General features: G+C 40.0%; 2 protein-coding genes across 6 annotated transcripts in view; one reads left to right on the plus strand and one right to left on the minus strand.

Moving 5' to 3' along the window:
* The window catches only part of unc5a (unc-5 netrin receptor A), a 152,176-nt gene extending 142,681 nt beyond the window's left edge, over positions 1–9,495 (plus strand). For all 4 annotated transcript variants that reach the window (XM_041990681.1, XM_041990682.1, XM_041990683.1 and 1 more), the window contains 4 exons: positions 1,374–1,523; positions 3,217–3,381; positions 3,519–3,697; positions 5,817–9,495. In XM_041990681.1, coding sequence (XP_041846615.1) covers positions 1,374–1,523; positions 3,217–3,381; positions 3,519–3,697; positions 5,817–5,982 — 660 coding nt within the window. In that variant the 3' untranslated portion in view covers positions 5,983–9,495. The remainder of the gene's footprint in view (positions 1–1,373; positions 1,524–3,216; positions 3,382–3,518; positions 3,698–5,816) is intronic.
* Positions 9,496–11,141: 1,646 nt separating this feature from the next.
* The window catches only part of pdlim7 (PDZ and LIM domain 7), a 30,058-nt gene continuing 27,546 nt past the window's right edge, over positions 11,142–13,653 (minus strand). For both annotated transcript variants that reach the window (XM_041990435.1, XM_041990436.1), the window contains exons 10-11: positions 12,929–13,044; positions 11,142–12,593 (exon numbers count right to left, since the gene is read on the minus strand). In XM_041990435.1, coding sequence (XP_041846369.1) covers positions 12,507–12,593; positions 12,929–13,044 — 203 coding nt within the window. In that variant the 3' untranslated portion in view covers positions 11,142–12,506. The remainder of the gene's footprint in view (positions 12,594–12,928; positions 13,045–13,653) is intronic.

Below are 13,653 nucleotides of genomic sequence, written 5' to 3' on the forward strand. Positions count from 1 at the left end.
GCAAATACAGGAATTGAGAAAGACAAACAGAAGAGGCGTAATATTCATGTTAACAGGAAGATGAGCACGAAGCAAATGTGAAAATTAGCAATACACTGAGTAAACATGGAAATTCAATTTCCGGGCTGAACCAAAAGGAGCTCATTCAGTGAAGGAGGTAGCACATCAAGTAACGCAGGTAAAGATTCCAAATGGATAATTAACAGCTTCTTTCCTGTTATAATTGGAATCAGTCTAGCTTATTCCTGGGGAAAAAGGCAAGAAAATTGAATCAGTGTTGTGCACATAGAAATTACAGCAATTCTCCTCCTTAATTAGATATCTTTGCTGAAATCATACCATGGGTGACCATGCTGGCATGCAGTGCTCAACATATGGCCACCATCTATACATGTGTCTCCCTCTTGGTGCTGTTGTCTTGAAGATATGTCTCCTAGACTCCGAGACATATTCTGGCTGCCCGCTGTTGTTCTGTTGTTGTCCATGTTGTTCCTCCCTCAGACAGATTAAAATAACATATCTTATTTCTAAGGTCTTTTCACACTGCTAATTTCAGAGGTCTGTTTTCTATGTTGTAATATGCTCTTCTGTTTGGAGTGTGAGGTAGCACATGTGAATGTTATCCAAAGAACTGGATTTTTAAGGATTTGTGCAGCATCCAGCTCAAAACAAATTGATAAATCAGAAGAAAATGTGGTGGATATTATCATTCCGATTCCAGATGGTCATTTGGATGGCAACAAATGGTCCACTGAGCAAGTCCCACAGAGATTAAAATATTAAGCATGCATTTACAAATCTTTCCTGGCACAAAAACAAAAATGAAATTAAGGAGTTTCGCCATGCGAGAACAATGAGCAGTTGACTAATGGCTCGTTCAGTTACTTCATCACAACCCAGGTAGCCGGTCAGCGGGGATGGCTGCAGCATTTGAATGCAAATGCAGTTGCTGGAAGCTGGGCATGCACACACTAAAGCAGGGGATGAGCCTCATGGGGACGTAAAGGCTCTGTGGAGACAGGTCTATCCAGACCTTTGTAGCTCCATACAGGGACACTGATCCTGAGATATACCACACCCCTGCTTCATGCTCATACTGTGTTTATGTCAGTGTTTGTGTGTTTGTGTGAGAAAGTCCAGATTTTGGATGCTGCATGTCTATATGAATTTCTTTTTATTTCTACTTGTGTGCATTGACATATTCCTGTCCCCAAAGGTGTTGTTTTGTAAGTGAGCAATGCACCACACAAACTGTAAAAAAAGTTAACATTTATAGACTGTTGTGCACATTTTTCCTTACCTTTACGACTGTGGCAGCGCATGTGCTTCCTCTGAGGCCTGACACATCTTCCTGCTTCTTCCTCTCTCCTCAGGAGGTGATGCAGATGGAGCGGCAGCTCGGGGGCCGGCTGATTGACGAGCCTCACATCCTGCTTTTCAAAGACAGCTACCACAACCTGCGCCTGTCCATCCATGACATGCCCCAGGCGCACTGGAGGAGCAAGCTGCTAGCTGGCTACCAGGTGTGTTGGGTGGCCCCTGGGGAGGGGGCTTCAGGTGCAGGGAGTCACACCAGATCTGTCAAATTAGTGCATCAGCAGTTATTGGGTCCTCTAATGTATTTGTTGAGATTCTCAATTTAAAATACTCACTGTCACAAGTTATTTCAAGTGAGCTTTTCAGAAAATTAAATAGCTGAATAATTTAGAGAAGTTTTAAATGGTTACATGTGAAATCATTTAAAAGTTTTACAGGAGCACTTTTTTAATGTTAATGAGGCTCATGGTCTGCTAGCCTGTCTGGAAACTTGTGTTTATTTCAGATGGGTTAGAGTTTTAATTAAGAATGTTTTCCTTCGGCTTCAGTTGATCACTTTAAAGATTAACACAAAGGGGCTTTTTTCAGTCTGTCACTGCAGCACTTCTTTGTCCAATAAGCTTTAAATCACTTACCAGAGCCATGGCAACCTTTTTTGGGGGTGTCTGTGTATAGACTGTGCATATTTTGTGAGTGTGTGTGTGTGTGTGTGCATGTGCATGTGCATATTAGAGCAGGGTTGTGTGCACATACCCAAAGGTGCTGGCTGACTGATTGTATGAGCTGCTGGGAGTTCTGTTGAAATATAGAGCAATATGTAAATATCTGGAACTTTGCAACCTGAATTTTGGAACTTCTCCACTTTTTACCGTACTCTCTGTACCTGCATGGCCAACAACACTGCAGCCCAACAACTGTAACACAGGGGCTATTCAAAGAGGACTAGAAAATGTTCTGGCTGTAACTATGTGAGCATTGAGCATCAGGTCCCCAAAGAGCGAACATAAGACTGTTCCAAGCAAGCAGCAGCAACAACAATGCACCCAGAGCAGAGGCTTATTTCTCTGGACTGTGCCTGTTCATTTGGAAGTGTTGTTCCCTTCTCAGCAGTGCAGTCAAAAAGGCCTTTAGTCTCCCTGGAATCCCTTGAAGACATTTGTGCATTTCACCCGGGTCCCTCTGTTGCAGGTCTGCCTGGGTAACAGTGCCCCCATTTGGTTATGAGCATGTGCTGCAGGCCCACTTTACTCTCACACTCAGGTCTTGTTAGTTGAGCTCGGGGTAAAGTGGGAAGTTTGGCAAGCCCCTTTATTCCAGCATTGCTGCTGTAATTCTCTTGGGTTATGCAAATAAGCCATGAATATGCAGTGGCAGAGAAAAAGATGTTGAGATTGTCAAAATTGAGAAAATTCGAGGAAACACTCTACAGTAGATGGATCTTAGATAGTAGCACTACTCAAAAATGTTATTACACATGTAAAAGTAGCGATATGAAGTTTCAATATACACAGCATCATTTGTACCCTTGCCAAGTAACAGTTTATGAATGCAAGGACAAGCTGAAAGGAAAATGATGAGGGGAAAAAAGTAAAACAGATATGCTGTGCAATTTCTTAAAATCATAAATTTGACATATTCTTTAATATACTTAACCACTTTGTCATTCTTTAATCTCCTATTAAAGAATCTAACTGCCAGTAGCAGTCCATTTATTTAATTTTACTTATTAAAATGTTCTTATTCTGCTGCTTTACATTTACATAGCTGTTTTTACCTGATAATGTCAGTTTATGTCGGTGTAATTAATGATAATCTGGGTGTATTCCAGGCAGGTGGTCCTGTTATGGCGTGTTTCAGACATGTAGTTCTGACTGTGCTGCTGCAATGTTTGTTCTGCAGGAGATCCCGTTCTACCACATCTGGAATGGTTCCCAGCGGTACCTGCACTGCACGTTCACTCTGGAGCGGCTCAGCCTCAGCACCTGTGAGCTCACCTGCCAGCTGTGTGTGTGGCAGGTGGAGGGGGAGGGACAGAGCTTTGGCCTGGACTTCAACATTGCCAAGGTAACGTTCGCCGTAACCGCTCACTCAGAACACCAACCGATGATTATGCAACCACAGCTATTCAGTGTTTTGATTATTATTATTGGCTGAGAGCTAAAGGTTTTAATCTCGTGCTTCGTGGCTGCTTCCTCCCCCAGGACACTCGGGCACTGGACTCTGAGTTTCTGTTAATGGACAATAATGCAACAGCTCTTGCGGGGCCCAGCGCCTTTCAGATCCCATACCTCATCAGGCAGAAGATCTGCAGCAGCCTGGATGCCCCCTGTCCCAACGGAGCCGACTGGAGAATGCTAGCACAAAGACTTAAACTTGAGAGGTAAATACAGATTTTACAAGAAGATAATACCTCATCTGATTGCAGATCTGATCGTTAGTGGAGCGTGTCAGAGCAGGCAGCTTAGATACTAAAGCTCTGGAGAGCCCCTAGTTGTCCAGACTCTCTGTTAGAAGAGCTTGAATAAGTACATCGGCACGGCTTTAAAACAGAACATGCAATCAGAATGTGTTCAAAATTGAATTTCATATTATGTTTTCTTCTACATTTATGAACCTCTTGACCATCAATCAGTATGAACTGCTTCATCACATACAAGTGTTTGTCCTGAATTTCAAGTAAACAAAATAATGCCTTAGAGAGCTAATCCTCTTTTTACTCAGCTAACATTATAGGATTAATGTGGCCTTGATGGATACAGCTATCATTTCTGCAAGAAAACATGACCCCCTTCTTCCTTTCCCCTCGGAAAAAGGTAAGCAGCTTAAAGTCTGCTGCTAAACTTCTACCTGCTACATCCTCCTTAACAGCTGTAATTGGAAAGGCTGCAAGCTAGCTGCCTATCAGCGACAAAAAAAAGATGGAATAGGTTTGGATCCGTGCCGACCTCAGACCAATTGGTTCTCTCAGTCACTGTACTTTATCACTAGAGTACCTGTAACAAAGTGAAGCCAGGCATTGATCCCTCATCCTCCAATTTAATTTCTACCATGTAATGAAATCAAATAGGAACACTTAATTTGTCCAATCAACTTTATTTATCCCAATTAATTACAAACTGAATTGATGCACTACAGGTGTAATTAGCAATGTTTGGTTCAACATAATCAATTTTCATTTAGGCCTTAGGAAGGAACAACTTCTCTGTTGTTTGATCTGTCCCTAACAACATGTTTTCCTGAAAAAGGCAGCAGCTCCTCGGCATTCTGTCATGCTGTATTTCTGTTTGTTTCTGACTGCGTAAAGAGTTCAGACCTAGAGGAATGGGGCCGATCAATAAAACTTAAAATGCCAAGAACCTTTTATTTGATCTTTCTCTCCCAAGACAGTGCAAACAGCAGTGTTTGAGCCATACAAGATAAGCTGGTGTCTCACACAGCAAGGTGCATAGCTGGGCTGACACGTCTGATGCCAGGCTCAGTCTTTCCTTTTTTTCCCTTTTTGTTAATATGAATAATGACATAGAGGTTCATTTCCACACTTAACCAACACTTGTCTTTGTCGTTCTCTCACAACACAGAGGGAGAGCTGTTTGTGCTATATAATCCAACTCAAAATGGCTGAGTGACAGTGTGTTGTACTGTGCTGCATGCACTGCCAAAGTAGTCACATGTTTATAGCCATCACAGGATGCTTCAGTGGGCAAACAGAAGATACGAGGAAATAACAGACTCTCAGACTTCTTTCAAGGTGAACAGGACGCGGTGACGTTTTTCTCTCTGCCCCCTTTCTGTCCGAAACACTCACATAGCACAACCTCTATTTGTACCAAAGATGTATACTATTCTATTTTAGTGTTTTGTTTGTTTGGTTTTTTTTTTTAATAGCATTCATGCTCTACAGAACAGTTGAAGCCCTGGACATTTGGAGAACAGAAAAAGGCCATTAAATCAAACAAGCATCTTCAGGTGCTGTGGGGATCAGCTCCCACTCAACATCAAATATACAACCGGTGGGGGCCGTTGCTTTGTTGTCATTGATTGGGTTTGATAGTGAAGGTGGTGCTCCTAAAACAGAAAAGGTCACTTCCGACTTAACTGTGAAAGTCCATATAGGATTTACTATATGGGATTTAAGGCCAATTTCAACATCTAATAAAGAGGAATGAGGGTTATGGAGTTAAGCTCCAAATGAAAATTGCTCGCCATTTTGTATTTGATGGCAGCTTCAAGAGCTAGAGCATGTTGTTATACCTTTTATCATTTTTTTACTTTAACACAGCGTAGCTGGATGTAGCAATATAACACACCATAAAGCCCAACAGTGGCAGAGTTACAAGAAGGAGCAGCACAATAAAATATCAGCTAAAAAGGTTTTTCTGAGACTCTTCTGCTGGAGAGAAAATGACTAACTGCCCTGTCTGATGTTTCCACGTCACCTGATCCCTCATTATCTTCCCTCTCTCTAATTTTTGCCTTGTCCTCTCTCCTCCACTCTGCAGACACATGAGTTTCTTTGCATCCAAAGTGAGCCCAACCTCTGTGATCCTGGACCTGTGGGAGGCACAACATTTCCATAGCGGCAACATCAACCAGCTGGCCACGGTCATGGCTGACATTGGCAAACAGGAAGCTATGATATTCCTGGTCTCTGATGGCGAGTGCTAACCCAGAAAACGAGGAGAGAAAGAGAGACTGGTGCAGAAGAGAAGTCCCACAACACAATAAACATACACTTGTAACAACAAGAAAAGCAGCAGGGATGGAAGAGCAGAGCTGTCCCTCTTCAAGCTGTTAAAGGTTTATATAGGACTGAGTCCCTTTATCCCATCCAAGTTAAAATCTTTAAATGACAAACACAATTAGAGTTTGTGTGTGTGGAAAGGCAACTCTTAATGGCCCCTCAAAGATTTGACAATATATTAGTCCACACCTGTTCTGCTTTAAACATTAACCTCACACCTTTTGTTCAGTGGGCCACTCATGGCTAAGAAGGAGTAATATGCAAATGTAATGCTATACTAACATCACATATTGCAAATTCATGGAATTGCTTTTCATCAGGATTAAAAAGATACTGCATTACACAAAAAGTTGCCAGTCACTTCAGGTGAGAGACAAAAGACGACATATGCAATTGGTTGGTTTGCAACATGATGCTATCATAGACACACTCTCATCAACCCAAATATATGTTTGTCATACATGTAAATTATTGGCTGAACACGCAGACGGCCTGTAGCACGTCCTGCACCTGTGTGGAAGTCCGAAGCAGACTGTATGTGAAAGCACGGAAATCCATCTCATCTGGTTTACGTGTTTGCTTTTTTAGTCCAGCCGGTATCACTACTGTGAATGTAACATCTTGACATCTTCATTCAGTGAGACGCTTCACAGCTTTTTCTGCTTCTAAATCAATAAATGTGAGGCTTGAGCTCTCTGAACCTTCTTTTTTTTTAAGAGGGAGTAATAATGTACTTTCATTGAAGTCACATTTCAGAAGCCACTTCTATTTAAAACGTCTGATTTTGATCCATCAGCCTGTATCATGTGTTAGAGTATATTATCCCTCTCTTTCATTGTGATGTTTTTCTGTTTCAGATTTTACAGCTAATGAAGGAGCCATAGCGCCGAAAGGCTTTCTAGCCACAAAAAATGTGAACGTTGAATGTCGTCAAAACTCATTTCTAAAATGACATTTTCTCCTTGATTACATTAATTCCCCCCATATAAAAACAGGGCCGAAAGGGTTATTATAACATATGAATAATGTAGAGCACTTTGCCACAGAAAATCTGACAACAAATAACTCAAAATCTTCACAAGATTAGTCATGTTGCAAGGGTAATTGTGCAGCTTTGTTTGTATTATTTATAAAGCGATGTTGGTGGGAATTTAATATTTGCTGTGTGGGAAACGGTATTTCCACATCAGAGAGAGAAGCCCGTATCTCAGATAAAATTGAAAGTGGCTTATTCATAAAGTCACTTCTCTCCTCATGGAAAATGTTTTGTTTATTTCCTAATGAAAGTGGGAAACATCATCCGGGAGATTCAAGCAACCATCCATAACTTGCTCGTTACGTTTTTGTATTAATTCCTTTATTTACGGGGATTCCTTAGTAACAGATCACTCAAATCGGGCAACATAAATACAGTTTTATTAAAGTTCACAGGTTCAGCAGTGTACTTTGTAAAAGGTGTGAACAATCCCCAAACTAGCCATAGTTCTGTCTGCCTCAGGGTTGCATGTGAAGCTGTTTGTTTAAAGTTGTAAATGAAAGCCCCTTTCGTTGAATTAAATCTTATTCAAACAGCTGGGAAAGTCCATTCTCCCATCTATTGTGATTTCAACCTTTAAGATCAAGCAAAGCCTTGTTTATGATTGTCAGATATTTGGAATGTACATTTAGGTTTTATTCTAGTGGGAAAAATTATGTCTTTGTTTCTTTGTTTCTTTTTTTCTTTTTATATGGCATCTCAGCAGCTGTTAACTCATGGAAATTATTTCTCATCCCATTAAACACAAACCCCCTTTATTAAGACTTTTGCAGTTCCTGTTAGTATTTTATACAGAGATGCCATGAAATAAATTACCTTTTAGAAACCCTTGAATTTTCCCTTATCCCTTATCCAATCCCTAAATGATGATCACCCTGAATCATTGCCACATGTAATATGTAAATACTTTTTCTATACCAGCCGTGTGCTGTCACTTTGCATACTGTATATCAGCAGAATTGGTAACCAAAGTTTTATGAATATCATTTGAATCCACTCCATCCTCTCAGTGTATCCATTACAACATAGTTTCAGCACTGTTTCTACTTGCCGCTAGCATAGAATAAGTCAGAGTTGCTGTTTTCTCTAAACAGTGGACCTTTTTTTAAATTAAGTTTCTCTCATTTCCTTGCTTTTGTCCTTTTTGCGAGTTAATGCTGTTTGTTTAAGCAGTAATATGTGTCAGTTTATTTCATCACTTTGTAAACAAATGTAAATTATATTTTAATATGAAGCCAAAAAAAGACACTTAACTGGCGCAGCATTTGTCAAGTCTAAACCGTGACGTGTTTGCCTATATACTGTTCTTTGGCGATCTAGCAGTGATTTGCAGTGTTAAGGGTTTAGAGACAGTTTCACAGGGCGTGTTTCTCTACACATTTTGTTTGTCCTTACTCTGCATACGTCCGCCTGATTATTTCTCTTAACTGTAAGCATTTAAATACAAGGTGGAAGCGCCCACTGGCGCTTAGTGAATCACCACTCTGGGACTGTGTGGAGGCTAATCAGAAAGAGAACGACATCAGTTCTTGGACACTGACAAGCCAGTGTTGACACAGCATGTTTAGATGAGCCATGGCAGTTGTACAGTCAGACTGTATGTGAAATTCTATCACCCTTGTCATTGTCTTGGATGTGTTGCCTAAGCGCATTTCAGTAATGTAATTCACCAGCCGCAAGGATGTTCAGCATCTATCTCCATGTCTAACTCGTCCAACAGGTCTGCAGTTACTGTGTGTGTGTGATAAATACCGTTTTCTTCATGAAAAAATCTGGGCCTGATAGTTCTCTGCAAGACTCGTGTCAGTAATACACACACACACATATGCTTTGTTCAAGGTTTATACTACAGGTTCACCCTTGTGTTACGGGGATTAACTGTTGCATCCACACACTGTACTCTTTGTCGCTCATTATTCAGTGTCCAGGACGTATTCAAGTGTGTGCGAGTTAAGTTGGGTGTGTGCGTGCCTCCCCATCACTAAAAGAACTGTTTTCTTTTTGAACTAAGAACAATAGACTTCTGTACTTGTGAATGGTTTTCTATTTAGTTCCTTGGTTCAATGTTCCTTGCCTTTCTGCAAGTCAAAAATGCTGTATTTATTACATGCCACAGCGCTTATGCAATTGTATAATCCTTCTTTTGTTTTCTTTGTTTTTTAACTTTTTGTGTTCCTTATTGTCATTGTAAATTGTTGTCAAAACTTTTGTGGCAATGGAAAAACTTCTGCTAAGGGAGGTTTTCTGTACTTTTTGGACAATGATATGGATTTGTGGGTAGAATTTTGGAAATTCGTTTCTAAGTGCTTTCAAGTATTTACTTGGCCTTATGTATATATATCTATCTATGACATTTCAGAAAGGTATGTATAGTAATTCAATCCGAAATTGTTGTAAATAAATTATATATTGTTAAATGAAGGGCTAGATTCTTTTCTTGAAAAATGCTGTTCTTTTTGCATTCACTTTAAAAGAACTATACACTTTTAGAGCTCTACGTGAAATTGAACACATAGTATGTCTACATTACTCAAACTGTTTTTAAGATGTTTTTAGGAATCAATCATTTCATTTAAAAGGTAAAATGTGTAAGAATTTCAGACATTTAGTGGTAAATTTGAGCATGGAAAAGGCCTTCAAATGCCAAGCGCGGTTGTGAATGGACGGTGGCCGTCAGTCAAAATTCTTCCAGACACAAACACGCTATCATCTTTGAGTGAATTTAGTGGCTTCAAGTGCAACAATGACTGCACTACAGGTAACTACTTAAAACTTGTGCACATGCATTACTTATCCCCAAACGGTGCTCTAGCACCTATCAAACAAAGCCAGTTATGCAGTTTTAAAGCTCAGAGGGCTCTCACTTCTCACACAGAGTTGTTTGTTCATTCAGAGACACTGTAGTAGAAATGGTGGCACAAATATGGCAGTTGCCATGTAAGTGGACCCATGGAAAATAATTATAAATGGCTCATTTTAGGAGATTAAAAACATGTTATTTAAGTAAAGTGATTAGATACCAAAAGAAAAACTGTTTTTATTGCTAAATTTGTCATTGAATGGCCTTTGATTTTACTGCTTGCTGCACCTTTAAAGTTTAAATCATTGCTGCCACTTACACTTAAAGCACCGGTGTTTAGGATTTAGGGGCACCTAGTGGTCAAGTTGGAGATTGCACCCATTTAAAATGCCAATTCATATCTAGCAACATACTGCATCTGCAGTATATTGGTAGGTTAATTTACCTATTGAAAATATGAAGAGCTTATGCTTCACTCTGATGGCCTTCCACACATTTTCATATGTAAAAAGCCAAACCAGTGTTTGTCTTTTGCCTTTATCCCAAACTTGCTTTGCATCTTTCACTTATTTTCACATATTTTTTGACAAAATTTGCATTTTTAGCAGCCACTGATTCTAGATTACGTCTCATCTGCACAGTACGCCTCTTCAATGGTCATTCACATAAAATGACCTCCTCCATATAGTTAATTTCAAGGTAATAAAAACCTAACGATTTAAGAAAGTAGTTAGATACTATTTGAAATGTTTGTCCCCTGTCTCATACATCTTTGCAATAGTTGCACGATACAGTTTTAAAGGAGCAATGAATACTATTTAGTGGCATCTGGTGGTGAAGTTCCTTTTTCAAGCTTGTGGTAACCTTAGTTTGTCCATTGTGGGTTACTGTAGAAACATAACCAGCATGGCAGATGTGTAGATATAATTCATATTATTAGGTAATCCTCCAAATTATTCAAGTCAAGTCAAGTCAAATGTATTTCTATAGCACATTTAAAACAACCTCAGTTGACCACAGTGCTGTACAGGACAGACAATAAAAACAATAAGCTCTTTATTTCTTTTAGCTCTTTATTTCAAGAAAAGATTAACTTCCTGGACCTTTAGACTTTAAAACACAAAATAAAATTAAACGGAAATACACAAAATGTTCTCCTGAAACATTAAGTGGATCGGGAATGATTTATCACATTGTTCATGAAGTCATAATAACCTTCTCAGATAATTTTATTTGTGCAGTCCCCCTGTGCTTCAGATGAAACTGCAAAATTTCACAGAGTACCACAACTGAAATCAACTTGTGAGCATTCATAATAAAAATTTATCACCCTGACTTACAGGTCAAGAAAGGTCAACACTAAGCTTGCCATACTTCAAGGGTCAAAAATCCCCATTTAAACATATTACATTGTGTCCAACAGCTACACACAGAAAACCATCTTTAGCACAAACATTTCTCAACATTTGTCTTTGAATTCAGTTTCTCTTAACTTAAAATAACTCACCTTTTCACATGTGAGCATGTGAAAATAAGGACAGATGGGTTCATGTCCAAAAAATAAAATAAAAACAGATCAGTCTCATATTGTGTTGTTGCTTGTTTTATTTGAAAATTTCAGCAGCTATAAAAGTACTTACAAGCCAGTTCTGAAGCAATATAAATACATCATCAACAAGAGATTGGAAGTATTCTAAGGAATAACCACAATATCACACTAACATGAGGGTAAATTTCATTTATTTAACATAAAAATGCCCCGAATCTAAAAAGCTAAACGCCTTACTGCGGGAAGGTGAAATATCTGAGGCACTTGTGCTCTCCATCCATCGTATCTGTGATGATAGAAATTTGACAAATTAAAGGTTTCTACGACTGAAAATTCTGTATATATTTGCACAGTGTGCTTTGATTTGCGAGAGGCAAAATGAAATATACAGCATTTCATGCTCTTGTGGAAGGACGTGTTCATTCAAGCAGAAATGCGACAACCCTTTTTCTACTAGAGTGGCTTCCATTACACTAAAGGGCACAGCAGAAAGAGTAAATGAGTGGCCAGGGTCCTGCATGGGGGCCACTACTTCTCTGCACTTATTGCTGGAGATGTGCCATATCATTACTGCAATATGCCCCATTATTAGAAACTCAATGGCTCCTTTAAAGTGGAAGGTATCACCTTGATGTTACATCTCTATGAAAGAAGATGAGAGCTGCAGAGACGTGAGATGTCTTCAACAACAACTCTAATAAATCTAAATCCAGAATAATTAAAGGCAACCTTTTTTTTGGCATCAACTTAAAAAGACGTTTATGATGCCATGAAATAATCCCTTGATTACTTCCAGTTTTGCAACACAGCATTTGTTATTACAGGCAATGACATCTGAACTGACCTAACAGCACAGTAAAGTGACAGTATGTGAAGCTAGCATTTAGCCTCAAGTGTAAAAACAAAGTCTGCAGGATGGAAAGGAAAAAAATAAGAGAGAAGACTGAGCTGAACTCTGTGTGTGGTTGGCAAAGAGGGGATGTAGTGTGTCAGAGGGTGGGAAAAGCGTAAAGAGGAGGTGGAGTGAGATGTGCTCCTTCCTCTGAAGATGTAGCCGGCTTTCTCACACTGGAGCAAAAGCATGGCTTTTGCACAGGGGCTTATCCTTCTTCGAGTAGAACGTCTTACCCTCCAGGTTGATTTGGCAGAGCTTTAAAGATGAAAGAAGACAGACAGAGAGACAGATTGAGAAACCAGGGCAGAGAAGATATCAGACTTTGCTTGTGTCCATGTGAATTTGCACAGTTTTCCACTGGCCAGAGCAGGCACATATTATCTGGCTGACTGGATTCACTTTCAGTTTTCATGACAAAATGAGAAAGATTTGGAGACAGACAGCAGGTGATGGGTTAAGAGACAGAGAGTGAAGGGGAAGCTCGAGGAGCAGAGATGACGGCAGATTGTTCAGGTGTCATTGTGCTGGGGTACACACGAGATACGGGCAAAGAGAGCCCACAAGAAACCAAATCAATCAAAATGACTTACAGCACATACGAAGCACGTGTCATGCCAGCTGTAGCCCAAGGCCTCCAGAAAACGATCGCCGGCATCAATCTTAAAGTCGCAGCCGTGACATTTGGTGCCAAACATCTTCTCGTAGTCTGGTGAGAAAAAAAAGAAGCAATCGGATGAAAGAGGAAATATGACAGAAAATTCGAATCTAAAGGAGATCTTTATCAGCTCAGCATGTCAACAGGCTGAGCTTTATTAGATGGCGTTTCTGCTGTTAAGGATGAGTAAAATCTCACTACAATATCACTTTAGGGGCTAAATTGGAGGCAGTAATGATGGATGAATCTGAGTTGATACCAAACACTGGCTCCTCTCCTCAAAGTCCATTTGATAACATGGCTGTTGGAGATATTTGTGCAGTAGTAGGGCCTTTCCACGGTGTAAGGGAAGGATTAGGATGAGGGGAAATTGCTCCTGATACTTGAATGGATTTGCCAGTCACTTTCATCACAAGGACTCAGGAAAAGTGTCAGGTTATAATGCCGCTTCTCGAGAGTGAGTGGGTGAGAGCTGTACAATCCCTGCAAGATGCTGAGGCAGCAGAATGTTTATCAGAGCTAAAGGCATTATTCAGAATATGAGTACTGTGGTTCGCGGCTTCGCCTCTGATAAAGCAGCGGCGCACGTCAGAGCCTCAGTAGAGAACAAGACGCACGTTACCCTGCTAAATCATTTACGGCATAATAGAGGTGTGCATA

The sequence above is a fragment of the Melanotaenia boesemani genome, chromosome 7 (assembly GCF_017639745.1).
Source record: "Melanotaenia boesemani isolate fMelBoe1 chromosome 7, fMelBoe1.pri, whole genome shotgun sequence".
In the NCBI taxonomy this organism is placed as follows: domain Eukaryota; kingdom Metazoa; phylum Chordata; class Actinopteri; order Atheriniformes; family Melanotaeniidae; genus Melanotaenia; species Melanotaenia boesemani.